At 57.7% G+C, this 27,263-nt stretch overlaps 1 protein-coding gene across 4 annotated transcripts in view; it reads left to right on the top strand.

Annotated features, from left to right (window-relative positions):
• NFIC (nuclear factor I C) overlaps positions 1 to 27,263 on the top strand; it is a 155,456-nt gene that overhangs the window by 86,987 nt on the left and 41,206 nt on the right. For all 4 annotated transcript variants that reach the window (XM_074939480.1, XM_074939479.1, XM_074939478.1 and 1 more), the window contains exons 3-6: positions 15,766 to 15,837; positions 22,348 to 22,422; positions 22,857 to 22,980; positions 25,392 to 25,516. In XM_074939480.1, the coding sequence (XP_074795581.1) occupies positions 15,766 to 15,837; positions 22,348 to 22,422; positions 22,857 to 22,980; positions 25,392 to 25,516 (396 nt within the window). The remainder of the gene's footprint in view (positions 1 to 15,765; positions 15,838 to 22,347; positions 22,423 to 22,856; positions 22,981 to 25,391; positions 25,517 to 27,263) is intronic.

Here is a 27,263-nt window from a genome sequence, read left to right as displayed (position 1 = left end):
ATGAGCTGGGCGTGCTGTCTCCAGGCCCACCACCACCACCCCAGTGTTGCTAGGTGGTGTTTTTAGCAAAGCCTCAGCTTCTGGAGTCATGTGAACATGTGGGACTCCTAATTCTTGTGTATGCCAATCTCAGGATGGTGTGTGCTGGGGCAGGGGCTTGTGCCTTAGCAAGGAGGGAGGGCTTGGACTGGGCTGGAGTGGGGCAGAGGTGGCCGTTCGCTCTGAGCCAGCATGGCACCAGGCTGGGGAAAGGGAGCAAAGCGTTGCCAGCTAGCACACGGGGGAACACCTGCTGGTGGCAGCAGGCCAGGCGGTGTCTGCCAGGCCAGGGCGCAGGCAGCAGCAAGCGTGAGAGGCAGGGGTGGGCAGGGAGGAGGACGCTGGGAAGGAAGCTGCTTAGCAGACACTTCCTTGAACCCTTTGCTCATTTTCCTGGCCTGAGCCACATGATAGGTTCCTGAGGCTGACAGACAGCAAGGCCGGGTCCAGGCCTGCCAACGCGGCTCCCCCGGGTGTGGGGAGCCCAACTGGGGAGTCATTAACACGGGATCTCCCCCGTGCTGTCTGTAGATCGGTGGCTCAGTGGCACCAGATCTCCCGCAGGCAGAACTGCACAGATCTCCAGAGGGCTCTCTCCTCCCCCAGGATAGCTCTCCCCACACTGGGGTACATCAGAGTAACCCCACTGGTGTCAGTGGACAGACCCAGCATGAGGTATCTGGAGTCTGGCCCCAGGTCTCTCTGTCAGACCGACCGACGCTCAGTAACAGCAACAATCACAAACAGCAGAGCCTGGACCAAGCCCCAGAACAGATATGCCCCACCTTGGGGTGGAGGAGGGCCTCTGCAAAGGCTCCCTCCCTGCATAACGGGGCAAGCTACAATCTTGGCCCCAACTGCCAAGAAACTGCAGGGCTTTGGAGCCACGTTTTGCAAATGGATCCATCGCTCATGATGCCCCCAACTTCCAGCGAGGTTCTGGTTCCCCGCTGGCTGCCGGCCTCAGCCAGGGCCTCTCTGTCACCCCCAGCTGCCCTGAGGTCATCTGACCCACGTGTTTCGAACCTCGTGAACCTGTCTGGGCCAAAGGTTCTGGGCTGGCCCCTCTTCTAGGGGAATTGCGTTAGCCTGGCACAAAAACAAAGAGAAACTCAGAGAAAGATTTAAAATACATCTGGCCCAGAACCCAGGAGAGGGGGGCTGGGAAAGCCACGTCCCTGCAGCAAGGCTACAGACAGTTGAAGATTAAAGGGGACTTAATGAGTTCATGGAACATCTGTCATGTCAAATCTATCAGCTTCGTCAGCTGAGTGTGGACTAGCCGGTGAATTCAAATGGTGGGAAACCACAGTCGAGATTTTTGATACCGACATATCTAGGGCCTGATTCTGATTTCAGTTACTCTGTTGTAAATCTGGAACAAACCCATGAAATCAGTGGAGTCATTTTGGGATCTATGCTGGTGTAACTGAAATCAGAATCTGCCCCATTGTGGACAGTGGGGACAAAGACAGTGACCTTCCTGAAATGGGTTTATGCGCTCACTATCCTGGCTAACAGAAAGGGCCATCTCCATAGGAAAGCTGCCCTCTCTGGGGAAGAGATGGCAAATTCAAACCCAGCTACCATCTGTGCAAACCAGCCTTTGATTTCAGAAGGATATGTGGTGGGTGTCTTTACACCTGGAGCTGGAAGCTGGGCTGGGGCAGATCTGAGGCAGAAGAGGAACAGAGTAGCCTTAGGGATAATCCTTCTAAATTCTAATAAAGTTCCTTGTTCAGTGTCTGAAGAAAGTGATTCTTTCTGTGAGGCTTCGCACAGAAACACAGGCGTTGCCAGGTGGGCTCGGTCCTCGGGTCCATCTTGCCCGGTGTCCTGTCTCTGACTGTGGACAATATCGGATGCTGCAGAGGCAGACGTGGGATAATCTGCCCCACACATTAGAGCTCATCCTGCTTTCTGAGAGCTAGAGGCTGGCGTAAGCCCTGGAGCATGAGGCTCAGATGGTTGGTAGTGTGCACTGGTACAGCTCTGGCTGTTAGCACTCACATTGCATTAGGGTGCAGTCTGGCCTGCTACGTATTAATGAGCGAGATGGGAGCATGTTTGCTGTTCATTCAGCACAGCTATTGCAATTCACAGCCACTGAGGAGCTGCCTGTAGGCAGGTGCTTAAAGGGTGGCCAAATTCTTTGAAACAGCTGGGCCGCGGGTAGGTCTGGAGCACCTGGAAGAGCTATTCTGATCTGCTCCTGTTTACAGGTCATGCAATCCCCGTAGCACTAGTTCAGTGGAAATCTGGTTCCTGACGTGGGTCTGGTTGTGTTTTGCCATTGCCAGCAAAGCCCACAAGCTATGACAAGTTTCACTGTGTTCGGAACTGGCTCTTCCTAGCACCTGAGCACTTCCAGGCCTCCGCAGGGCTGAGCCGCGGCCTGTGGGTGGCAGCGCCAGGGTGGGGGAGGGCTCAGTGGGGAAAGCTTCCCCATGCTGAACCGTGAGCAGTTTCAGATCCCGGGATGTTTGCATGAGAATCCTGCCCCAGGATGGCTCCTCAGCTGGAACATGTGAGGCAGCTCAGATGGTATGGATCAGAGATTGGCACTTTTTTTGGAAATGCTTCTGGAGGGCTGGGGGGGCACGGTCTGTTCCCACCTCAGCCACTTGTGTGGCCTTAGTTACGCTGTGTGTGGCGATAGCACTGTGCAAACCCTGGGGCGGGCACCAGTAGGCTCTGGCTGTTCACCGCAGGCTGGGACTGCTGCTGATTTGCATGGCCTGATCTGGCTGGCTGTAATGGGGGGTCCATAGCCAGGTTGAAGGCCCTGCTCCAGCACAGGATGGGACCCGGGGCAGGGCCCAGTGGCCCACGTTGTGAAAGGTATGGAGGGGCTGGGCTGCTCAGCATCACAGTGACTAGCTGACTTCAGAGCCTGCGCTCCCGGGACTTTCAAGGAGACTTGGGCATTGAGATGAGCAACACTTTAGTGCCACTAAACCTCTGGCTCTCTGGACCTCCGTTCCCAGCTGTGCAATGGGGAGACCTGCCCTGCCGCCCCGCTGTGCTGTGCATCACAGCCTGCGAGGCGCGCACCGACCAGGGAGCTGGGACCAGGCGAGAGCCCAAGCGAGTGAATCCAGCCTGTTACCTAGCTGTGAAGTCCCACTGGAACACACACAGGTATTAAAGGCTCAGCTGCCCCTGGAATTCAAGGAGATGTAGGCACCTAAACCCCTTAGGCTCCCCAGCCCAAGCTCTTCTCCTCACCCACTGTTTTTCAGTGGGGAAGTGACTCATCCAAGCTCCTGCTGCCAGGCAGAAGGCCCGGCTTCTGGCTCCCCAGCCAACGCCTAATCCACTAGGCCACAGGGTCGCCCCCTTCGAGCAGACACTGGAGCCACATAGGGTGCTGGGAGGGGCTGCGCCTTTATCCCTACCGAGGTCTCTATTGATCTCCTGGGGCGTGGCACAGCCTCGCCCCGGAGCTAGGAAAGGGCCCTGCCCCAGCCAGCAGAGAGGCCGCAGGCGGGGTTGTCAGAGGAGCTGCAGGTCAGTGGGAGTTGAACCGCACATCCCCAGCTGGGTAAGCCCCTCAAATCCCATCAGCTGGATCTAATGCTCCCCGCAGGAGGGCCGTGCGGAGGGATGCTGCTGGGCAGCTGTTTGCCTTCGCTCTAAGCTCAGATGCTCAGTCCCGGCTCCCACTGACTTTGAGGGGGGGCACTTGGGCAAGGTCAGCAAAGTGCAGACAGCGCATAGGCAGGGCTTAAATTCTCCCCGAGGATTTCCTGGGGGCACTGGGGCTTCGGTCCCACGGGAGGCACCGGGGCTCAGGGCTTTTGCCCCTTGTGTTTGAAAATATTTACTGGAGCTCTGCTCCAGACAGCTCTGGCTGAATTTGAGCCTTGGTGCTAGGCCTGCCCGGCTGCTTCGCTCTCCCCTAACCCTTTCCAGCTGAGGATCTCAAAGCCCTTTTCACCAACTCACCCTCCCTCTGTCTCCCCAGGGTAACTTACACCTGTGATGTGGGTATTATCCCCATTTTACAGATGGGGAAACTGAGGGACAGAGTAGGGCAGTGACTCCCCTTGGTTATACCGTGGCACAGCTGAGTACAGCACCCCGGCATCCTGACTCCCAGTCCTGCTGCCTTGTTCCAACCACAAGAGCTCCCTTCCCAGAGCTGGAGCTAGAATCCCCGTTCCCCACGTCCCTTAGCGCTAACCACTTGATGACACCCAATCCTTGGGCGTCATGCTTTGGCAGGCCTCCATTGCTAACGACTTCCAGAGATGCTGCAAGAGTTTGGGTTGAAATGGGGGAGGAAGGCGGAGGGTGTGTTCTGCCCAAGAGAGCATGTGTGTGTGTGTATGTCCACTCGTGTGCGCACACACATGTCCGTGCAGATGTGTGTGTGTGTGTGTGTGTGTATGTGTGAGGGTTAACAGTGCAAGCCTCCCGCTCGCTTGCTCGCTCTCAACTCCAGCAAAGGATAGCAGGGCAACCCTTTCTTTCCTTTCCTCTTTCTTTGCTGGCCCGAGTCGCCTCCCTGCCTGCCCGGGAGAGTGACGTATTTCTGCAGAAAAAGGAAAGGGAAAAGAGTGCAGAAAATTCCCCCACCACCCAGCGGCTCTCCCCTCCCGGGGCCCTGGCACCCGTCCTCACTCCCCCGTCAGCGCTCGGCTGCCCTGGCTCTTTTCCCTGGACTGTCGGAGGAATTCACGCAACCTAAAATGGCTGCCAAGAGGAAACTTGGAGGGGGGGGGGGGTGAAGTGCGCGTGCACAAGTGTGTCTGTGTTGTGTTTCTCTTCCCTCATGCTCTGAAATGGCTGCCAGCTAAATGGGAGGCTGCAGGCTTGAGCTAAGACGCCATGTGGCGAGAAAGCAAAGCCAAGCATTAGACCCACAAGCACGGGGGTTTTCTTTCCCCGGCTTCTTTCTCTCATTCAGGTTTTCTCTCCCTTCTTACTTTCCCCCCTTTTTCAGCCCATGATACCCTGCCCCCATCATGGAGCAATCTCATTTGCACACTTTGTTCTGGTATTTGGGGAGGGACGAAAAATCTGGGCGAGGGGGGAGCAGGAGTGGGGGAGAAAAGCGCGAGCCCAGCCTTGCACAATGGACACCCTTTCTCTCTTTCTGGGCAGGAGCATGAGAGGGCCCTGCGTGAGCGATGCCCGGGGGTTTCCACTGCTCCATGCACTGTGGTTCTAATGGGAGCACAAAATGGCCGTCGGGCCAGCATGGGGGAGTAACGTGGAAAAGTGGGGAGGGGAGCGGAACAAAATGGCTGCCCTCGGTGGTTACGTCAAGCAGGATGCACGGCTGTGAAAGCCTTCCCCATGGCCCGTTTCTCCTTCTCTTTTTCACCCCACCCACCAACAGCCTGTGCCATGGGTCTCAGCAACAGTGACGCCCTTAGCCTGTCTTTTGGGTGAGAAAAACGCATTCCCAGGCACCCACTTCCGTGCCGCCCAAGGCCAAAAATAGCAGGCCGTGCTCCGGGAGCCGCGCTTCCGTGCGAGGTCTCGGGAAAGCGCGTGAAAGGGAAATCAGGGAGCAAAGAGCCGTCAAGCGGCTTGGCTGGGCTGCTGTGTTTTGACTGTGTTGTTTGGATTGCCTTAGCCTTTTCCCGGCATCAGCCAAAGCTGTGAAAGGAAAATGCCGAAGGCCAAACAGGTGGGAGGAGGAGAAGGATGGAGAAAGAGCAAGAGAGAGAGAGAGAGCGAGAGAGAGAGAGAGAGAGAGGGAGGAAAGAAAAAGGTGTGTGTGGGGGGAAGGTCTGGAGCTGCTTTGAAGCCAGCCTGGCATCTCACCAGCTCCCAGAGCCAAGTGACAGAGGCTGATGGAAAGCATGGTCCAGACTCCTGGCAGAGGCGGATTAAGATTTATTGAAGCACTGGGCACAAAGAACATTTGAGCCCCCGCCATCCCCTGGGGGCCCAGGGGCAACAGACCCTGAGGGGCCATGCCCCACCCCCAACTTTTTAACATGGCTACAGTAGCCTCGGGCAGGCATGGAGCAGCGGCCAGTAACCTTCCCGGGGCTCCCTGCTGCCTCCCAGCCGGGGCAGGGACTCCTCTCCTCACGGAGCGGAGCGTGTCTGCAGGCCCAGGGGAGGGGGCGGGAGGCTGGACCAGAGCCCCCACTCCTGGGTCTCACTGGTAGCGGTGCACCCTGGGGGGTGTGGACACGGGCCGGGGGCTGTTCTCGGTCACCTTGGCCCCTGCCCAGGGCAAGCAGAGGGTCTGGGGATCCCCACAGCAGCCCAGGCTCTCTGGGCCAGCGGCTCCTACCACTGACCAGGGGATGGGGTAGGGCCACAGTTCCAGTGCCAGTGGCCCCCCCACTTCTACACAGGTTCTGGTGGTCCTGCAGGGCCCCACAAATTGGGCACAGGCTCTGTGGGCCCCTAGGCATAAGCTCCGTGGGCCTGTGCGTTAATCTGCCTCGGCTCCTCGGGAAGATCCTCAGCAGGTCATAGAGGATACTGTGTGGTGCAAAATCCCTGTGGGTGGCACTGTGGGGCAGAGCAAGCCCGGATCAGAGGATCAGCTGGGCCCCACACTCTATCCCCCCAGTTCTTTGTTATCGTTATGTTAATGGCTCCAGCCGCCTGAACTCCTCGGTTACTCACGGACTGTGCGCTGCCGGGAATAACGACACACCACTGGGCTCTTTGCTGAGCACGCATTTTATCAGGCATCTCGAAACACATCACAGGCGTTCATTTCAGTGGGGATCCCAACCCTGCCCTCCGCCCAGGAACCAGCGGAGTATTAGCAGCCTCACTGCCCTGCGGGAAACTGAGGCACTCACACAGGAAGTGGCTGGTGCAGAGCCACAGCAACAGACCCAGAAGTGGAATCCAAGAGCCTGTGCCAAGCGCTAGGCCAAACTCAGCCCAGGGCTGGGACTGGAAACCAGGGAGCATAGCCTTCTGGAGCTGGGGCAGTTTAAACCAGCTGCCCTCTGGCGTTTCAGCTCCTGGTCCCCTGCTCTAACTACTAGACCATACTCCAGCACTGGGAGTAACAGAAGAACCCAGGAGTCCTGGCTTCCCATCTTCTGCTCCAGCACTAGACCATGCCCCTCTCCGGCAGACTGAGATCCCATCCAGCCCCAGATAGATATGATTCTGTGGTTCTGCTGTGCCCTTGGCAAAGGCTTCTTTTCCTGCCTGTATCCAGACCCAGTGGGTCTCCCGGATGGGAGCGGTGGGCATAGCTTGGATGTGTGTAAATATAACCAGCCTGTGGCTAGTTAGCCGCGTGGCCAGCGTACAGTGGATTGGCCCATAGCTGTAATTAATGTGGCCTGGGTCTAGGGCGACCCTGAGGGATGCTGGCCAAGGGGGTCCCTCCATTCTTGGGTGGAGAAACAGCCGCCAGGAGCGTTACTGGGACTGGGCCACCTCTGCCAAGCCTCGAAGAGGGGAAGCCGGGAACAGCAGAGGCCACTTGGGTTCTGCCTGGAGCAGAGGAAATGAGCCAGTGTGTCTCCACACAGCCGGGTGGTACTGGGCCCCCGGGGCTTGGAGCTGATCCGCTGATGGAGCGCTGAGCAGGGGGCTGAGCCAAACCCCAGTGTCCTGGCTGCCTCCTAGACCTAGAACGGGCTGGAGTGAAACCTTGGGTCCAAATCCCCAGGAGCTTTGGATTCAGATCTTGACTTTGTACCTTGGTCCCCGTTGCTCTGGGTGCTAAGGACAGCCCCCTGCAGGGCTGCTCCTCCAGAATCACCCAGATTAGGATCCGGTGCCTGCGAGGTGCTGAGCGTCCTCTGCTCCCATTGACCCAGCAGGATCAGGCCCTAGCATCAATTTTCCAGCCCACCCAGGTCTCTGCAAGACCCCTGGGATCAGCAGTGCCCCAGGCAAGATCTTGTGAGGAGAGCTGCACTTGTGTCTCAGCCTGGGGACCCTGACTCCAAACAGCTGACAGCAGAGCCGGCCTGCCCTGCCCGGAGGAAGTGGAAGGGATCCCAGAGAGATCCCAGGATGTTAGCGGGGAGCTCTGCATACTGAGTGGTGTAATCCATGGGCTGTCAGTCCTGGCTGAACCCAGAAGATGGGCTTGTTTCTGATGCTCTCCCCGTGAGTCTGTCTGCCTCTAGCTAGGAGCCAGAGCCGGCACATTCGGGGCGCTGGAGCTACAGCTCCAGGGGATTCGGCTGAATACCTCCAATAATGGTTTTCAATCTTTGCACTCTGCACAAAGGAGGAGAAAACCCCCAGCTCTGGAACAATCACTGAGGACTAGGACAAACCTCAGCCCAGTTTCCACACAGCTCGCCCTTGGGGAGCAGCACGCCCTGGCCCCGCTGTCCTACCCCATCATTTAGTGGGAGCAGGAAACTAAACCAAAATCCATCTCAGTCACCCTCCCTGGGCCTGATTCTCACTCTCACAGGGCCCCTTCACACCACTCTACGTTTACCTCACCTTGGGAGGCCCCTGTCCGTAACCGGAGTGGACCGGGGACCTAGCTGTGACTGAGAGTCAGGCCCTCAGACTACAGAGAAGGCTGCGAGCCCCAAGTTCGGTTGTGCATCCCTGGGCGCTCGGGTGTAGGGATCTCGTTACGCTGGCGTGGGGTCACTGCTGTGAACTGGGGATTGAGGATCAGCTGCCTTTTAATGATCTATCTTCTGTCTGTGTGTCCATCCCTATGTCTGTGTGTCCATCCCTACCACTGCTATATCCCACTCTCCCCGCCTGTGGCCAGCGGACTGAGCGTGCGCCAGGGTCCAGTCAGCCCCTACACTTGGCATCCGTGCCCCCACCCCAGGCAATGCAACTCAGGGTGTTTCTCTTATCGGCAGAGCGATCCTGGCAATATGACATGGCGCAGGGTTCATATTTACAGCCTGATCTGCTTGTCTCAGTCACAACCCCCAGCTGAGATCAGTGGGAATCCCTCAGCTTTGATGGGTCTCTGAGCCAGCGCTCACACCAAGGGACTGGTTTGAATCATAGAATCATAGAATAACAGGGTTGGAAGGGACCTCAGGAGGTCATCTAGTCCAACCCCTTGCTCAAAGCAGGACCAATCCCCAATTTTTGCCCCCGATCCCTCAATGGCCCCCTCAAGGATTGAACTCACAACCTGGGTTTAGCAGGCCAATGCTCAAACCACTGAGCTATCCTATATTTGCCTGCGTTTGATGGTTTTTTTGGAGCGTGGGGTGGTTTGCCATTGGTGGGTGGCAGTGGGACAGGGCTCCTCACTGCAGACTCGCGTTGGGCTCTGCCTGTCTTCGCCATCCCCACCGGCAGCCCAGACGCTGCCCTTGGGATGCATGGGGCTGGCCAGGTCTGTCGCTATTGCAGTGGGCACAGCAGGGCACGGCTGGCTCTTCCAGAGCTCTGCGGGTCCTGCAGGCGCACCACCAGCTCTGCCCCAGCTCCCAGGTCTGGTTCCTCGCTGTCACGGCTCAGCCACACTTCCTAGCAGAGCGGCTCCATCCACGCTCCGTGCGCTGTGCTGACTCAGTGCGCCGGAGCCGGCTCTGTGAAGGAGCAGGCTGCAGAATTCACATCCGGGCTCTACTACCCCCACAGCACCATGGCATTACAAACCCAAAGGGCTTTGAAACCAGCAACCGGCCCCAGACTTGGCAGGGAAACCTGGGCTTAGCCTCCATCTCCAGCCTACAGGGAGACTGGTGTGAAGACCAGAGACTGCAATGGGGCTGTTCCGTCCTGCCATGCTTGGAAATGGCTACCTATTGTGGGTATTTATCCATCCCCCGTTACCAGGTTATCTGAGCCCCACCCCGTCTTTAGCGTACTGAGCGTCAGGGCTGCCATGCAGGCAGGGGCAGGGCAGCACTGCTAGCCCCATGTACAGGGGGGCAACTGAGGCACAGAGAGACATGGTCACACAGGAAATCAGTGGCAGAGCAGGGGCTTGAGCCCTAGTCTCCTAAGACACAGGTTGGGGCTCTAGCCCCTGGACTATCCCAGAGCCCAGAGAAAGGCACCCATGGCAAGGCCCAAGCAGTGCCATCAGTGGGGCCTTCCCTTGGGTCCCGTGGTGCATGCTGGGTGATGTAGTCCCCACAGGCTGCACTTTTGCATGAAAGTCCAGGGCCCTGCCTGGCTGTGGCTGCTCCTCCAGCCCTTGGGATAGATTTGTAACATCATAGAATATCAGGGTTGGAAGGGACCTCAGGAGGTCATCTAGTCCAACCCCCTGCTCAAAGCGGGACCAATCCCCAATTTTTGCCCCAGATCCCTAAATGGCCCCCTCCCCGAATCCAAGCCCAGGTCCTGCCAGGATGGCACGTACAGTTCCCCTGCCCCGGCTGTGCCAGACCCCGCCCCTGGGCTTTGTTTGTGGTGAGCTCTGCAGCACTCCAGGGGGGCGCCCGCGCAGCACGGTCCTCCATGTCCGACTGCGGGGAGGGCGGGAGGGAAATGGCCTTGAAATCTAATCCAGGATGCTCTAGAAACCAATAGTGCTGAGCTCAGCGTCTGCGAGCCTGCAGAGGAGTCTGCTTATTTTTAGATAAGATGGAGCAGGGGCCGGGAGTGCGGGATGCAGGCTGCCCAGCCTGCCTGTGTGGCTGATGAGGTGGCGAGGGGCGGGGAGACTGTCGGCTGCAGCAGGCACTTCCTTTGCACCATCGCTCTTGTAACGCGCATTGCCATCGTTCTAGTCTTCCCTTTTTTTTAACCGCCTCTCCTTTGGGAGGGGCTGCCACGGGAGCAGGGAAATCAGTAGAGTTACTCTGCATTTACCCCAGTGTCACTGAAGCCAGGATCTGGCCCCTCCTCCATCCAAACGGCACCGCGCAGGCCAAATCCTGCAGTCCTTACTCAGTCAAAACTCCCACTGAGGTGGGGCACTCAGGCAAAGGGGGTGGTAGTGCCCCCGGGGCTGGAACAGCAGCGTGGGGAGTGTTGATGAGATCTGCTTCCCAGCCTTGCAGAGACACTGCTCAGCAATTTGGGACAGGAAGTGGAGGGGTCTGCCTCCACAGGAAGCAGCAGGAGGAATTCACAGACGTGCTTAGGGCTGGTCTACACTACAGACTTAGGTTGACATAAGCCACGTTAAGTTGATCTAATGATGTGTGTGTCTACAGGACCGAGTCCCTTCCACCGACCTAAGTGGCTTGTAATGTTGACTAGCCCAGGTTTGTTAATGAGGCACATGGTGGCTCAGCCCCTTGGCTTCAGGTCTCCTAGTACAAGGAGTTACAGTTCTGCTGGAAGTTGCAAGTGGCCACACGTTGGGTAGGATGGACACATGCACACACACACACGAAGCACCTACATTGTGTGAGAAAGAGAAGACAGCCAGGCTACATTTCAGCAGCAACAGTGCTGGGTTTCCTGCATACCTTGTTTCTTGTCGCTAATGAAGTACATAAGCTATCCAGGCATCATTGAAAGGTCACCAGGAGCGGAGACCCGGCGCGCAGGAGCAGCCAGGAGATGGGCATGTGGGTTGCAAAAGTCTGATGCCCATGACATAAGGAGGAAGGCAAAATAAAAACTATAAGGTGGATAGAAAGCTGGCTAGATTGTCAGGCTCAACGGGTAGTGATCAATGGCTCCATGTCTAGTTGGCAGCCGGTATCAAGTGGAGTACCCCAAGGGTCGGTCCTCAGGCCGGTTTTTTTCAGTATCTTCATAAATGATCTGGAGGATGGTGTGGATTGCACCCTCAGCAAGTTTGCAGATGACACTAAACTGGGAGGAGAGGTAGATACGCTGGAGGGTAGGGATAGGCTACAGAGGGATCTAGACAAATGAGCAGATTGGTCCAAAAGAAATCTGATGAGGCTCAACAAGGACAAGTGCAGAGTCCTGCACTTAGGATGGAAGAATCCAATGCGCCGCTACAGACTAGGGACCGAGTGGCTAGGCAGCAGTTCTGCAGAAAAGGACCTGGGGTTACAGTGGACGAGGAGCTGGATATGAGTCAACAGTGTGCCCTTGTTGCCAAGAAGGCCAATGGCATTTTGGGCTGTATAAGTAGGGGCATTGCCAGCAGATGGAGGGACGTGATCATTCCCCTCTATTCGACATTGGTGAGGCCTCATCTGGAGTACGGTGTCCAGTTTTGGGCCCCACACTACAAGAAGGATGTGGAAAAATTGGAAAGAGTCCAGCGGAGGGCAACAAAAATGATTAGGGGACTGGAACACATGACTTATGAGGAGAGGCTGAGAGAACTGGGATTGTTTAGTCTGTGGAAGAGAAGAATGAGGGGAGATTTGATAGCTGCTTGAAAGGGGGTTCCAAAGAGGATGGATCTAGACTATTCTCAGTGGTACCAGATGACAGAACAAGGAGTAATGGTCTCAAGTTGCAGTGGGGGAGGTTTAGGTTGGATATTAGGAAAAACTTTTTCACTAGGAGGGTGGTGAAGCACTGGAATGGGTTACCTAGGAAGGTGGTGGAATCTCCTTCCTTAGAAGTTTTTAAGGTCAGGCTTGACAAAGCCCTGGCTGGGATGATTTAGTTGGGGATTCGTCCTGCTTTGAGCAGGGGGTTGGACTAGATGACCTCCTGAGGTCCCTTCCAACCCTGATATTCTATGATTCTATGATTCCATGATTCTAAAACGCCCGCGGTGAGGCCCATCCCTCCTCACAATCATGGGAGACGTGGTGAAGGTTCAAGCAGCAACATGAACTGGCTGTGAAAGCTGCAGGGACTGGCAGAGTGGCAGATGACCAAAACCCACTGATGCTGCTCCTGTTGGGGGTCTGGTGCAGAAATGTTGGGCATATGTGACAGGTCTATGTGAGGGACACAATGCTGGTACATGCAATGCATATGTGCAATGGGTCTAATGCTGGGTATATGTGATGGGTATATGCCCTGTGCATATGTGATGAATGTAGCACTGGGTGGATGGGACAGGTGTAACACTGGCTATATGTGATGGGTACAATGTTGGGTATAGTGATGGTTGTAATGCTGGGTACACACACTGGGTATAGAGTCTGGGGCAGTGCGCGATATATGAAATGGGTATATGCATTGAATAGAGCAATGGATATAGCATTTGGTGTAGCATGGGGTATATGCAATGAGCACAGCAATGGGTGTAGTGCTGAGTATCGCACTGAGTTCCATATCAAGGGTAGAGGTGGGAGGGAAACAACGACAGAAGGAATCGTGAAAAGGTCTGGGAGTCACAGGGCCCCCAGGAAGGGGGTTCCCCTTCCAAGGCCTGGCCCCTGGGGGCGGAGAAGTTCATCATCACACCTTAACCTTTAACAAGTCCCGCCCTGTGAGTTGGCCCGTTGTGGGGCCGGATTGTGGTGTCTGGCGCACGCCAGGTGCTCAGCACGTTACGGCGGTCTGGCCCCGAACAACGCCCTGGCTACAGACCCTCACTCTGGACTGCCCCCGGCAGAGAGCTGCGCTGGGCACTTGCCAAGGCAGCACTGCTCAGCCAGGCAGCAGGACAGAGAGATGGGCAAGCGCCCGCAGAGGGGCAGAGGGCACGTGGCTGGAAGCCCCGAGTTTGAGCAGGGAGGGGAGCATTCAGCAACGCCAAGCACCTGACTTGGAGGGGTGTCAGCATGGGGCCACTGGGCTGGTGTGGGGAACGCCCAGCCATCGGGTGAGAGTGTGGAGACAAGGATCAGCCCCATGCCTGGGGGAGGGCAGAGGCTGAGCTGAAAACGCAGGGGCTAAATGTGCAAAGGGGGACTCTTGAGGGCAGGGGAATTGCTGGGTAGGAAGCCAATACTGCTGCTGTCTAGCCTGGCTGTGCACCCTATACCTGTAGCCTGGCTTGGGGGTGGGGGCGTCCAGCACCCTGCCAGCTCTGAAGGGTATGGTGGCTAACGGGTGCCCCAGGAACTGCGATGGGACATATCAGATCACCCTGGGTTGGCCTGGAGGTCTCCCATCTCTCTGCTGGCTCAGGTCAACCCTGCTTGGTTTGAGGAGGCAGCCAGCACACAGCCTGAGGCTGTGTCTCCATTACCTTCCCCTCCCGGGGCCCACTTTTGCCACCAGTGTACCTAGTCTCCATGCCGCCTGCTCAGGCCTGGCCAGTCCTGTCTCAGATCCCCCAGATGGGACCCACCCTGGTGCCAGGCTCGCCCGTGGTGGCACTCCATGACCGATGTCACAGCCCCATGACACCATAGCAAGGAAATCCCGTTGCCTTGAACAAGGTCTGGGAGCTCCAGGATGGCTCCCTGAACCCACTGAGACTCTGCCACAACCCCTGGGGCAGGTGATCACCCCTGGCCCTCCCACAGCTCTGGCTAGCTTGCCCCTGGCTAGCTTGCTCTGAGCCCCCCATGGCACCTACTGCCCCGAGCATGCCAGGATGTGGCATTGCCCTGGGGAAGGCTGGCCAGGGCCCGGGTGGCAGGGAGCAGCTGTTCCAGAGCCAGGTGCAGTGGGCAGGCCGGGCGGTGCTTTGTACCAGTGTGCAGGGCTGCCTGGAGAGGGGGCTGCAGCCACAGCAGAGGAACCCAGGGCTGTTTCATGGCGCCATCGGTTCTGAGGTTGGGCGCTTCCTCCATTACTGGCGGCGGGCAGGCAGCGGTGAGGGCAGGAGGCTCCGTGGGGCACGGCAGCCCATTAATCATTGTATGGGAACAGCAAAGTGACCTCTGGTTAGTGAGCGCAGACCACGCAGGGGCCATTACAGCACAAATGATATTACATAAAGCAGCCATTAGTGTTTGTCTGTTGCCAGGGGAACCAGAGGCCTGCCTGGTCATGGTCACTAGAGGGGAGGAGGGAGAGGTCTTTCTTTCTTTCTTTCTTTCTTTCTTTCTTTCTTCACTCCCTCAACCTTTACAATTCCCCCTCACTCCTCCCGCAGTTTGATTTGGATGCAGCATTCTGCTCCACTTCCTGTCCTAACCTCTTGCACAGCGTTCCTGTGCACTGTTACATGGTTGCCGTGTTCCACCCCAGAGGTGGCTGCATTCCAGCGTGGCATGAGTGAGCCATGTGCAGCGTTGCTGTCCAGTATTCAATTATTGCTGTGCTCCAGCCCAGTGGTGGCTGCAATGACTCCCTACACCTTCTATTAGCAGGAGGAGGTTTTTCTTTCACTATCAAAGGGATCCTCTAGGGATACTGTGAGGAAATACTCGAGTCAGTTTCCAGCCAACAGGGGGCGCTGTGGGGAATGCAGCGGTCCAACCACTGACAAGGGCTGGTCCGGAGCCCAGCCGCTCCCAGCTCCTACTCCTGCGAGTCGCAGCTCATGGGGGCTGTTACCATCTGCCTGGGGCAGGTGAGAACCAGCGTGGGTGACTCCGCTGGAGCCAGTGAGCACCCGCCTCACTCCACCACCCTTAGGGGCTGCACTGTGCACTGGGAGGATGGCGTGCTGGTGGAATTAATGGGGGGGGAGATGGGGGCTGTTGGGCCATCTAGGGCAGGCTCGACCGAACGCTCCCCGCTTTAATGCAGCCCCCAGCTCCTTCTGTGGCTGCTTGGTCCAGGCCAGGAGTTGGGGCAGCCCCCTGTGACTGCCTCAGGCTGGGAGCAGGGCAGAAGCGCAGGGTCTGTGCGCCCAGCAGCCTCAGCACTGCATCTTCTTTCCGCGTGGGGCAGCCCCGCGTGGGACACGGGCATCTTGTGGCCAAGGCAGACTTGCCCCTGACATCCTGAGAGCGGGCTGGGGCAGTGGGCTGGTCGCTGCCAGCAGGGGGCGCTGCTCAGAGCGGGGCCTAGGGGCCTGGTGTGGAGTCAGGATGGGGGGAACGGGGCTGGCGAGGGGGTGCTGGGTTGCAGAGCCTCATGCCTGGCTTTTCCTTTCAGATTCGGAGCAAAGCAGCAGTCCGAGGACAGGGATCGGCTCGGACCAGGAGGACAGCAAACCGATCACATTGGGTAAGTCAGCACTGGGCGGGGGGTCCCCTCACCCCTCTCTTGCCAGCTTGTGGGAGGGTAGATCTCACATGTAGACCCTATTTAAAGCTCGCTCTCAGAACCCCTGCGGGGCAGGGAAAGAAGCCATGCGGGTACTGAGGCAGTTGACACCCTCCCCATTCACCCTCTGCAAACCCAGGGGCCAGGCCTCTCGCTGGCCACAAGAGTGATGACTTTGGGGCTCTCACAGCCTAGTGTCCCCTGGTGGAAAATCTCTGCACAGCGAGGCCTGAGAACAGAGGAGAGGGAGGAGACGTTTCTTAAAGCCCCAGCACCTGGGGTCAGGTGCTTATGGGAGAATCTCAGCTTTGGTTTAAAAAATACCCCAGGGACATTTCTCACCCTTGTGGCTGTGGAGAAAAGCTGGAAGACCTGACACCTCTGCAGCCTGAAGGCAAAGGACAAGAGCCCCCAGTTAGTTAGCTGTTACATCTCAGGATTAGTGGGGGCTGCCCCATCATTCTGGGGTGCTTTGAGGGAGGCAGTTTTCTGCTCAGAAGAGGCCCGGGGCTGGGACAGGGGAGGGGCTGTGGGGTGGGACTGAGGGGCAGCAGCAGAGCTGTTGGGGGAGCCCTGGACTGGAGCATCGGGGGGTGATGGGAATTTAGGGCCATTGCAGAGCTGTGGGGGGACCCAGCACCAGAACAGTGGAGGGGCTGCAAACCAGGGGCATGGGGCATTGGCAGAGCTGGGCATGGGAAGCTTGTACAGCGCTTGTGCATGCTATGCCAGGCTCTCTTGTCAAATTACCGCCCAGGCCACTTCTCCCAGAGCGGGCGTGGGGGGTCCTGAGGGGCACAGAGAGCAGTCACACAGCTGTCCCAGGCTCTTTGCCACAGCGCTCCTCACCCGGGGAACAGCTGAACAGACCTCACTCCTGCCGCAGGGGGCACCAGCGCACCCTGGGCCAATGCAGTCCCATAGGCGAGTTCTCACTCCTGCCACTGGGGGCGCTGGGGAGCCCCAGTCCAGTCAAGCCCCATGGAAGTGGGAAGGTTTTAGCCGAGTTTTGCATCACAGCGGCCAGCAGCACAGACACCTGCTCCTTCAGGGGCCAGTGTTGTGCCTGCTCTTCCAACGAGATCAGACAGCCCACAGCAGGACCAGGAGCTGGCAGGGCGAAGCCCAGGTGCTCCCAAGGGGTCACGTGTGTGCTTCCCCCTGGGAACTGCTGGGGCCTTTTCAAGAGCTCATGGTTCCCTCTTGCCAGCAGTCGATGAAGAAGATGCTGAGGGCATCCAGGCCTTTCCAGCGGGCACCCCAAGCCAGTGGTTCTGTGCCTGAAGGCCAGGCTGAGGCTCTGGACTAAGGCACCCCGCTTAGGCGCCCGTATTCACAAGCTCCCAGGCACAGAGTCAGAATAAACATTCCTTTGCATGAAGTGAGCTCGGAGCTCAGACTCGCGCAAGGATTTGCAAACACAGGCCATTAACTCAGGGAGATGGGGCTGGGCTGGGTGCGGTGGGTAGCGCTGGAGAGAGGGTCAGACGAGCACAAATAGAAGAGCTGGATGTTAATGGAGGGCAGAACTTTCCCCACCCAGGCAGGAACATTAACCCTTCGCTCTAGGAAGGCCGCTTTCCAGAGGATGGGGCGGGGGGGGGATAATTGGGTTCTGCAGATAAGGTAGCACCGAGAGATTCATCTGTTAGTAATGTCAAGGGAGGGGTGTCCACAGCGACACCCCGGAGTTCGCACCACGGATGTACTGGGCCCCTGCAACAAATATTACTTGTTATTTGTATTAAGTGACACCTAGAGGCCCCCAAGAAAGATCAGGGCACCACTGCCAGGAGCTGCCCAGACACCAAGAGAGACAGCCTGGCACCCCAAGGGTGGGAGGGGGACCCAGAGGCCCAGAAGCAGGCCAGTGCTAGAGGCAGAAAGAGAACCCAGGTGTCCTGAGGCCTGGGCCTCCCCACTAGGCTGCATGGTTTTAGAGAAAGCAGCTGCCCACGTCACTGACAAAAGCACATTTTGGTCGGCTGCGTCTGTGTGACTGAGCCAGCAAGACGGAGGCAGAAGAGCAGGGAGAGAGGGCTCCCAGCCAGCCTGCGCCAACTGAATCCCTGGCTGCCGCTGGCCCAGGGCATCCCCAGAGCAGCGCCCGGAAGTGCTGGGGTGAAAGGTGAGGCGCCGAGATGGAACAGAAAGGAAGCGATTGGATTTTGCTAGATGGGAAAATGCCACGGAGAGGAAACCGCTGAGCCAGGGCTTTCTCCTTCACCTCCGGCTTCTGCCAGCAGCTTCTCAGCCGCCGGTGACGCTGAGACCCAAACTGAGCCCGTCACTGCTGGTGCACCGCCCCGCACTCTCGCCCCCTGCAGCAGAAGTGCTGACTCGGCAAACCCAAGCTGCAGGAGGGGCTTGGCTCCTCAGTGCCTGGGGTGACATACGCTCCAGGCAGATGCTGAATAGTTTCCCTGTAAGGGGACCGGGCTGAGCGACGGGGAGACCGCAGACCTGGGCTGGCCAGGAGCCGGAGTTTTTATCAGCTGGTCTGTGGATCGTGGAATGAGTTTGGCAGGCCTCAGCCCAGCTCCCCAGCATAACAGCCATCCTCGGACTCGTTGCAGAGAGGCCAACGGAGTGTTTGCGTGGACCTGTGGCAGAGGTCTGCAGAACAGTGGGCGCATGCCCTGGGATTCCAGGTGCAGGATGACTGGAGACGGGCGGGGTGGTGCCCGTGGTAGGATCGGGTGCCCAGAACGGGGGCTGCATCTCAAGCTGGCAAGTTCGCAGTTTGCCCCCATTCACTGACTTTGCTGTCTCACTGTGAGCGCCAGGATCTCCCACCTGCAGCTGCTTTCCACTGAGTCACTCCTGTGGCTGGGTTTGGTTTTCAGAGTCACCCATCACGTGCCAGAGGCCCCTGCGTTCAGCTCTGCCAGTGTGCCAGCCCCAGGGCATGCGGGCAGAAGCTTGACTGCCAACTGGGGGACGGAAGTATCCAGGACTATTTAGCCATCAGTTATTACTGAGAAGTGGCACCTGGAGGCCACCCCCGCTGGCACGCTCCGTGCCAGCCCTAGGCCATTGTGCCGTGCGCTGCACAAACATACAGTCAAATCCGCCCTTGCCCAGAAGAGTTTAAAGTCTATTCAGACAAAAGAAGGAGTTTTAATCTCCATTTTAAAGACAGGAAGCTGAGACCCAGAGAGCCAAAGGGACTTGCCCCTGGTCACGCAGGGGATCTGCAGAAGGACAGGGGTCAGACCTCTGAACTGTGTGCTCTTCTGAGACCCAGACCAACAGCCTCAGCCCAAGACCATCCCGCCTTTGTGCCAGTTAGCTGCTGTTCTACCGAGCCCGCCCTGATGATTCCCATGCTCAGAACTGCATACACCAGCCTTGAGACAGGACTTGTCAGTCCCCAAATACAAATACAGGCCAGTGTCACTGTCCCCACTTTACAGATAGGGAAACTGAGGCACAAATCTTGTCACCCTAACTTGATAGATTTCTTTGAAGAGATTACAAGTTTGGTTGGTACAGGTAATAGTGTAAGGCATTTTGGCTTGGTACTCTAGGATATTTTGATTAAAAACCGAGAGCAATACAAGATCAACACGGTGCCCATAACATGGACTAAAAACTGGCTCACTGATGGGTCTCAAAACGTAAGTGAATGGGGACGCATCGTCAATGTGCTTCTAGCAGAATCCTGTGGGATCAGTTCTGGGATCAGTATTAAACATTTTTATCAACGACCTTGAAAAGAACATCAGATCATCACTGATAAAATTTGCAGATGACAAAAAGGTTGGTGAAGAACAAAGCTGACAGGGCATGGAGAGAGAACAGGCTGTTCACCTGGTGAGCTGGGCACAGCCAGCCACCCTGCAAAGTCACACATGGAGGAGCTCAGAGCACGTGCCACCGCTACAGGAGGCGATGAAGCAGATGGAGAAACGTTCTCTCTTGCCACACAGGGCAGGAGAAGAGGCAGTGGGTTCAAACGACGGCAGAGCAGATTTAGAGTCTGTCTCAGTAAGAACAGTAGGACAGTGGCCTGCCTCGGGACGTTGTGGAAGCTCCTTCACTGGAGGTTTCGAGAGGAGGCTGGATAACCACCTGGCTTGCATGGTGTAGACACAGCAAATCCTGCCTCTGGGCAGGGGTTAGACTAGATGGCCCTTGTGGTCCCTTGTAACCCTACAGTTCTTTGGGGTACTCCTGGGGAAGCAGTGCCTCTGAACAGGACTTCAGGGTCATGGTGGATAATCAGTTGAGCTCGCTCTGGGTTACTGTGATCCTTGGACGTAGAAACAGGGGAATCTCATGTAGGAATAGGGAGGTTCTTTTATCTCTGGATTTGGCTCTGGTACGACCGCTGCTGGGACTTTGTCCAGTTCTGGTGCCCACAATTCAGGAAGATGTTGATCATCGGGGAGGGTTCAGAGAAGAGCCCTGAGAATGACTAAAGGATTGGAAAACCTGCCTTGTAGTGATAGACTCTCGGCGCTCCGGCTGGTTAGCAAAGAGAAGGGTGAGGGGTGACATGGTAAGTACCTGCATGGGGAGCAGGAATTTGAGAATCGAGGGCTCCTCAATCCAGCAGAGCAAGGTCCAATGAAAGCCAGTGGCTGGGAGTTGAAGCTAGACAAACATAGATGACAAACAAGATGCACTGTTTAGTGAGGCAAATTAACCATTGGAACAATTTGCCTGGGGCCGTGGGGGGCTTCTCAGCCCTGGAAATCTTTAAATCAAGTGGGCGGCGGGGTTCTCCCAGCTCTGTGCTCGTTCCCCAGGAATTAGTTCAGGGACTAGTGCAGGAGCTCAGAAGAGATGACCACAATGGTCCTGGATGACTAATCTAGGAATAAGTGAAGGGTCTTGAGTCATACCCAGGCCAGGACTACCTGCTGTCTTGTGCCCATGCCACTGGGTCATTACTATGGATAACAAGAATATCCAGAGTAAATGTTTTAAAAGCAGAAGAGCTTGAAAGGAGAATGAACCCTCCTGCTTCAGGGCAGGAGCTGACTTCTAGCCATGGGGGTCAGGAGGGGCCTATGCCTGGGGCAGATACCCCATCACTGCGGGATTCTTGCCCGTTTCTCAGAAGCAGCTGTTAGAGGCAGGATACCAGGCTAGATGGGCCCCTGATCTAATCTGGCAAGTCCTGAGCTGCCTCTGTTGTATCTCTGATTAAAGCAACATTCTGGCTAAGAATTTCAAGTCAGTTACAGCCGCCCTGAGCACTTATGACCCAGCCCATGGAGAGAATTAGAGCTGCTTTCACACCACGGGTTGGGGTTTTAAGCTATGTGAGTGTGACATGAAAGCGGGTCAGGTCAGTATGACATGTACGTCAGTTACTGGATATCTGACACACAGGTGCAATACGTGGGAGCCAGCATGAGTCACACAGATAGGAAATTAGATTTCACAGCCAGCGCCTGGGGATCTGGGCTGGGGATCCCTCGCTCTCTCCGAGCCCCAGGCAGGAGCGGGCAGCACTCAGAGGGCAGGGTTGTTGACAAGGAGCGAAAAGGGTGGGGAGGAGCCAGGCTGGGCCATGCCGATGCTGCTCTGGTGCCCGTTGGGCAAGAGGATCTGGGCTGACTTGGGAACTTGGCAGGGGCCCATGGGCTGGCAGCTACTGGGCGAGGGTGCAGATCGCGGCTTTAATGCATGCAACATGGGAGAAGCCAGGCTGCTGGAATGTCTGCTCCAGCCATTGGCCCAAGCAGACCATGGGAGGTCCCCGGGATCCTGCATCTTGGGGCGGCTACAGCATCTCTTCCTTGCCAGGGCTCTAGCGAGCTGGCAGCCCCGGGAAGTGATGCGCAGCACAGGCTGCAGGAGGGAGGGGGGAATCTCCGGCCCTGCCCAACCTGGCCTCTCTGCAGAGATGCGGCCAGCAGCTGAGGTGCCATCTCTACCCAGGAGCTCCTCTCCCCTAGGTACCTGCAGAGTGATGGCTTCCAGCATCTAGGCCCCTGGGCTGGATTGTGACAAGGCTCCCTGGCCCACTCCAAACCTGGAGCCAGCCCAGCCCCATGGCTCTGCTAATTGATGGGCAATTAACTCAGTGAGCCAGCAATACCTCAGGCCAGGCTGCTCTGGGCCAGGAATGCACCTGGCAGCTCAGCTAGCCTGAGGACCTTGACTCTGACCTAGCGAAGAGGAGCCCTGGACCTTCTGCAGGCCTCTGCCTCAGCTCCCAGGAGCAAGGCTGGGACCAGCAAGCCAGCCAGCTCCCCCCATCTGCGGAGACCTGGGCACCGGGCTGCTCGGTCACTACGGCGGGGCGTCATGACGCACTGCAGGGCAACAATGGCCCCCGGTGGCTGTGCAAAGAGGCAGGTCCTTGAAACGATGGGTTGTGGGTGGAGGGCTGGGGCAGAAGCCCACCCCAGTTAGAGCCGCAGGGAGGGAACGGCGGCAACTCTGGTGCCAGTGATGGGTGCCCGGAGCCGTGTCTCTCTGCTCCTCTCATCTCTCTCTCTCTCCCTGTGGCAGATACAACAGACTTCCAGGAGAGCTTTGTCACGTCAGGGGTATTCAGCGTCACGGAGCTCATCCAGGTCTCCCGAAGTGAGTACCAGGCCGGCAGCTGGGGGCGCATGTGCACGGCGGCAGGCAGGAAAGCCGGCGGGGCCCCAGAATTTTCCCTAGCGCTGACAAACACGCCATTGCAGGGTGAGGCAGAGCCAGTCACTTCCCCTTCCACCCCCGCAGCCCCTCCAGGGGAGCAGACTGCGTGGAGTTCGGCTCAGGGCTTGGTGAGCAGGTCTGGGCACAGCCTGGCAGCCTCATGCCAATGGCTGTGTTCCTGAGCCCTGTGGGGAGCACCAGTCCTAGTTGGCATAATGGCCAGGGTGAATTTCCCCCCAGGAGTGGGTAGCAAATGCAGCTTTCCCGCAGAGCAGCAGACCCAGGGGAGCTCTGACCAAGAGGGACGTGCCTGCCCCAGGCTGGGTATTTGATTAGCCCCCCTGACGCGGGTCTCTCTATGTTGTGATCCACAGCACCAGTGGTGACAGGCACGGGGCCAAATTTCTCTCTGGGTGAGTTGCAGGGTCATCTGGCCTACGATCTGAACCCCTCGAGCACTGGCATGAGAAGGACGCTCCCCAGCACCTCCTCCAGCGGGTACGTATCAGCCTCAGCACGGGCTCTGGGGGCAGCAGCGCCAGGCGAGGGCTGGGCTGGGCCTTTTCTAGGCCTTCTCTGTGCAGCACGGTGTGGGAAGGGCAAGGCAGGTTCAGTCCTGCTTCAGCCAGATGCGGGGCCTGCCGGCACGCCTAGTCACATGCGTGCAAGCACCTTCCTGGGCACACGCACTCTGCCATGCACGCAGAGACCCGGATGTACAGACATGTACACACACACGGGGACACGCATGGCGCTCCAGTCACACACACCGACAGAGCCACCCAGGCACGCATGGAGTCGCGTGCACATCCGTGGACTCCTGCACACACACTCCGGGCAGCAGTGTAAACCTCCTCCTGCGCGGCCCCAGCTCCGGGGTAGTTTGGTCCACAGAACAGAAATCCAGGGCAGGTTTTTCCCTTTGCTGGGCCGTAGCCAGAGTCCAGTGCGGGCTCCTCTCCTCCTCACTCCTAGTCCTCTCCCTGCCTGGCACACTGTGTCCTTGGGGAACTCCTGCTGCCCGGGCTCCCAGCCTCTAGCCTGCCAACCTCCTCTGGTGGGGAGGGGGATATGTGTTACTTAACCCCATCATTGCTGCAGTGCGCCAGCGACCTGCTGCAGTCACAGCCCTGCTGGGAAGAAATCCAACAGTGACATGGTTAACCAACGGGGTTGGCTTGGTGGCTTCTAAGGCCAACTTAGAGCAGCCCTGAGCTTGGCAGCTGTAGCACCCCGGCGGCCTGGGCCTGCCAGTGCTTCCATCTAAGCAGGGCCAAGGCTATGCAGGAGTTGGATGGGAGACCGCTTGAGGCGCAGTGATGGGGGCTTTCACCCCTGAGGCAGGCCTGGCCCCCTTGCTGCTCGGGGACTGTGCTCCTGGGGGCTGTTGCATAGCGACTGAGGCCAGTGGAAGCTTAGGAATGAGGAGAAGTATTAGCAGCCGTGTGCGGCTCCCTACCTCCTTCGGACGGGACCTTGTGCCTCCCTGTAATCCCCGTCCCTCTGAACATGGTCTCTGCCACTTCCGGTCCTAGACTGTTGTGTGGCTATGAAACAGCTGCTGCGTTCCCCCCAGAGGCAAACGGGGAGGATGACATTATTCGGTGGCTGCGGGTGTGCACCCTGTGCTTTCAGCCTGTAAACTAATACGAGAGAACAGGAGCCAGGGAGCTGAGAGAGAAGCAGCCCGCTCAGGTCTCTGGGCAGAATTTGGCTCTCATGGGCGCTGCCAGGTTACTGGAGAGCAGAATTTGGCCCACAGAGTCCATTTCCCCTGCCAGGGAACGAGCTGGCAGAGACCAGGCCCTGTGGATTTCCCACCAGATGAGCTAGGCGAGGGGAGGGGGATCCTGCCGGCCTCACCTCAGTGGTTGGCAGAGTGGATGAAGCCTCAGGGAGCCCCTTCCTTTCTCTCGTCTTTGATCGGGGCCGGCGTGGGTCAGCCACGCCCTCGGGCACATGCTTAGAGTTAATTGGCACTCCGGGTGTTGCTGGCCGCTCTGGGGCTTGTTTCTGGCCTGGCTTGCTTCACAGGCAAGGCTGATGCTACAGGCCCGTGTCAGTATCACTGCGTTGCGCAGGGGTGTGAAAAATCCACCCCCCGAGCGACGCAGTTCCACCCCTTAGCCCCCTGCAGATGTGCACGGGAGGGCTTCTTCCCTTGACACAAGGACCCCGCTTCGGGAGGTGGATTAGCAAGGCCGAGGAGAGCAGCTCTCCTGATGCTGCAGCCATGTGCATGAACACAAGCCCCCAGTCTGGCTCCCAGACCACCCCTTCCTCTTGGAGCCCACTGGGGTCGCATGGGTGTAACTGAGAGGAGTATTGGGCCCAGCAGCTTCATTTCTTCTTGTCACTGACCCCAGGGCTCCCTGCCACCAGCTCCTCCCTGGCAGCAGCCACAATGTGCCACGTCCATATGGGCTTGGCCCAAGAATGTCCATGTGCATGAAGTCGGTAGCCTCCTCTTCTGCCATGTGCACCCCAGGGGGCACTCTGCCCCAGAGTGGAGCATACCCCTGAGTAATGAGTGCTCCCAGCTGCCCTGCGAGGTGATAAAGTCATATTCCTGCAGCCCTGTCCTGTGTCAGGTGGGCCACTCACTCAGGGAATAGGGCCATAAGACTGGGCTGGCGACTCGCCTGAGGTCAAATAGCCATTCAGTGGCAGAGTCCCTTACTCTAACCACTAGACTACACTTCCCTCCCAGAGCTGGGTACAGAACCCAGACATCTGGACTCCTAATCCTTGGTGCTAATCATTAGACTGCACAACACAGCGAGGGACAGAGCCCCCGAGCCCTGCCTGCCACCCCTTGGCTCTCAGCAGGAGCCTATGGCAGCGAAAGACCCTGGCGCATCGAACGACTCTCCATGGGTTGATCAATTCTCCTCCCTCCCCTTCCCCAGGAGTAAACGACACAAGTCTGGCTCCATGGAGGATGACATAGACACGAGTCCGGGGGGTGAGTACTACACCTCGCCCAGCTCGCCCACGAGCAGCAGCCGCAATTGGACAGAAGACATGGAAGGGGGTAGGTATCCCACCCGGGGCCCTTCCCTTGCATGTTCTCCTGGCTCTGGCACCAGGTGGGGCGGTGAACCCGGTTTCTCCTTTCCGGGTTTGTCACTTTGGCTTAGGAGCCGGTTCCTGGCTCAGAGGATCCCCCAGGCAATGAGAGACCTAGATTATCATAGAACATCAGGGTTGGAAGGGACCTCAGGAGGTCATCTAGTCCAACCCCCTGCTCAAAGCAGGACCAATCCCCAATTTTTGCCCCAGACCCCTAAATGGTCCCCTCAAGGATTGAACTCACAACCCTGGGTTTAGCAGGCCAATGCTCAAACCACTGAGCTATCCCTCCCCCGCCGAGGCAGAGCAGGGAAAGGAGCCGTCCCCTGCATCCTGGGGCATCCCTGCTGCTGATCACTGGCTTCACAGGTGCTGTATGTGGGGGCATGGCCAGGGGGTGAGCCAGCGTGCCATCCTCCCTCTGCCAGAGACCATCAGCCGCAGTCTCACTCTGCCAGGCATGCTGGGCTCACTACCGGAGCTCCTGGCTGGGTCCTTGGCAGCGCTGTAGGAGCCCTCAGTAGGTGCACGCAGATTTCTCTAGGTGTCTCTGATGACTGTGCTGGAAATTTCCATGGGTCCACAGGGTCTCCCGCAGCACAGGGTCTCTGGAGTTGGGGCTGGGATCCCCACAGAGGGTCTGTGTCAATGAATCTTCCAGGGGAGGGCCAGCAGCTCTTCCCGTGAACTGACTTCCCCGCTCAGGAGGCCACCTGGCTCCCCGCCCGGCCCCTGCACTCGCTGTGTCCCTGCCCCTGCTGCCCTGTGCCCCTCTGTACACTGCCAGGCTGGGGCCCTGCCCCCACCACTCCCCCTCTCCACAGGTGCCCCATATTACTGAGGAGGGATTTCTTCCTTGTTTGATGTTTTGTCTTCCTGTCTAGACAGCCCCAATTAGCCGTTCATTAAGAGAAGGGGGTGGGGGTTGGCTGAGCTAATTAAAGCAATACAGACCCTTTTTCAGATGGCTGGTTCCTGGGGTCCCATGCGGCGCCAGTTGTCCCTGCAAGGACCACCGGGGGGGAGGGGGTTGTACATTTTCTTGTATGTATTTATTTTTATAATCTTGCGATTTCTGTCCCCTCCCCTTTAAATGTAGCCGGCCACCCAGGAAGCAGGCGTGGGGAGGTTCCCCGGGGATCTGCTGGGTTGGGGGGGCAGCGGGCACTGGCAGCTAATGGCCCCCTGGGATTCACCCCCCAGCTTCACATGGTTAGGGACGTTTTTAAAGGGGCTCTTTAGCTTTCCTGCCTCTCAGCCTGAGAACCCCAAACTATTCCCCACCCCCAGTCCTTGGGCCTGGCCCCTGGTCCTCCCCCTACACTGTGTGCGTGTGCACCTGTGTGTTTGTGTGTATGCAAAGGTGCGCTGGGGGTGGGTGTTTCAGACTCCCAGATCCTGAGCCCCCTTCCAGAACCTGTGCCGTGCTGGGGTCCAGGGCCAGAACAGAATCACAGCCTGATCCTTTGTCTGCCCTGCGGGGCGCGGACCCTGTCGTCCGACCGGGAGGCTGTCTGGACTGCAGGTGTCCCCTGAGCCCTGCTGGAAGTGCCATATCGCAAGCTGGACACCTGTTCTGGGCTTTGCACCATCGAGCCAGAATCTAATTGTGAGGGACCTGGCCCAGCTGGGGGGCACCTAGGACAGAGTACACAGCCCCTCCTTCTCCAGCGGGGGGGCAGAGAACTCTGAGCTCCAGCAGTTCTGGG

This window comes from Natator depressus, chromosome 25 (genome assembly GCF_965152275.1).
Source record: "Natator depressus isolate rNatDep1 chromosome 25, rNatDep2.hap1, whole genome shotgun sequence".
Taxonomy (NCBI): domain Eukaryota; kingdom Metazoa; phylum Chordata; order Testudines; family Cheloniidae; genus Natator; species Natator depressus.
This window is presented reverse-complemented; position numbering and strand designations above follow the sequence as displayed.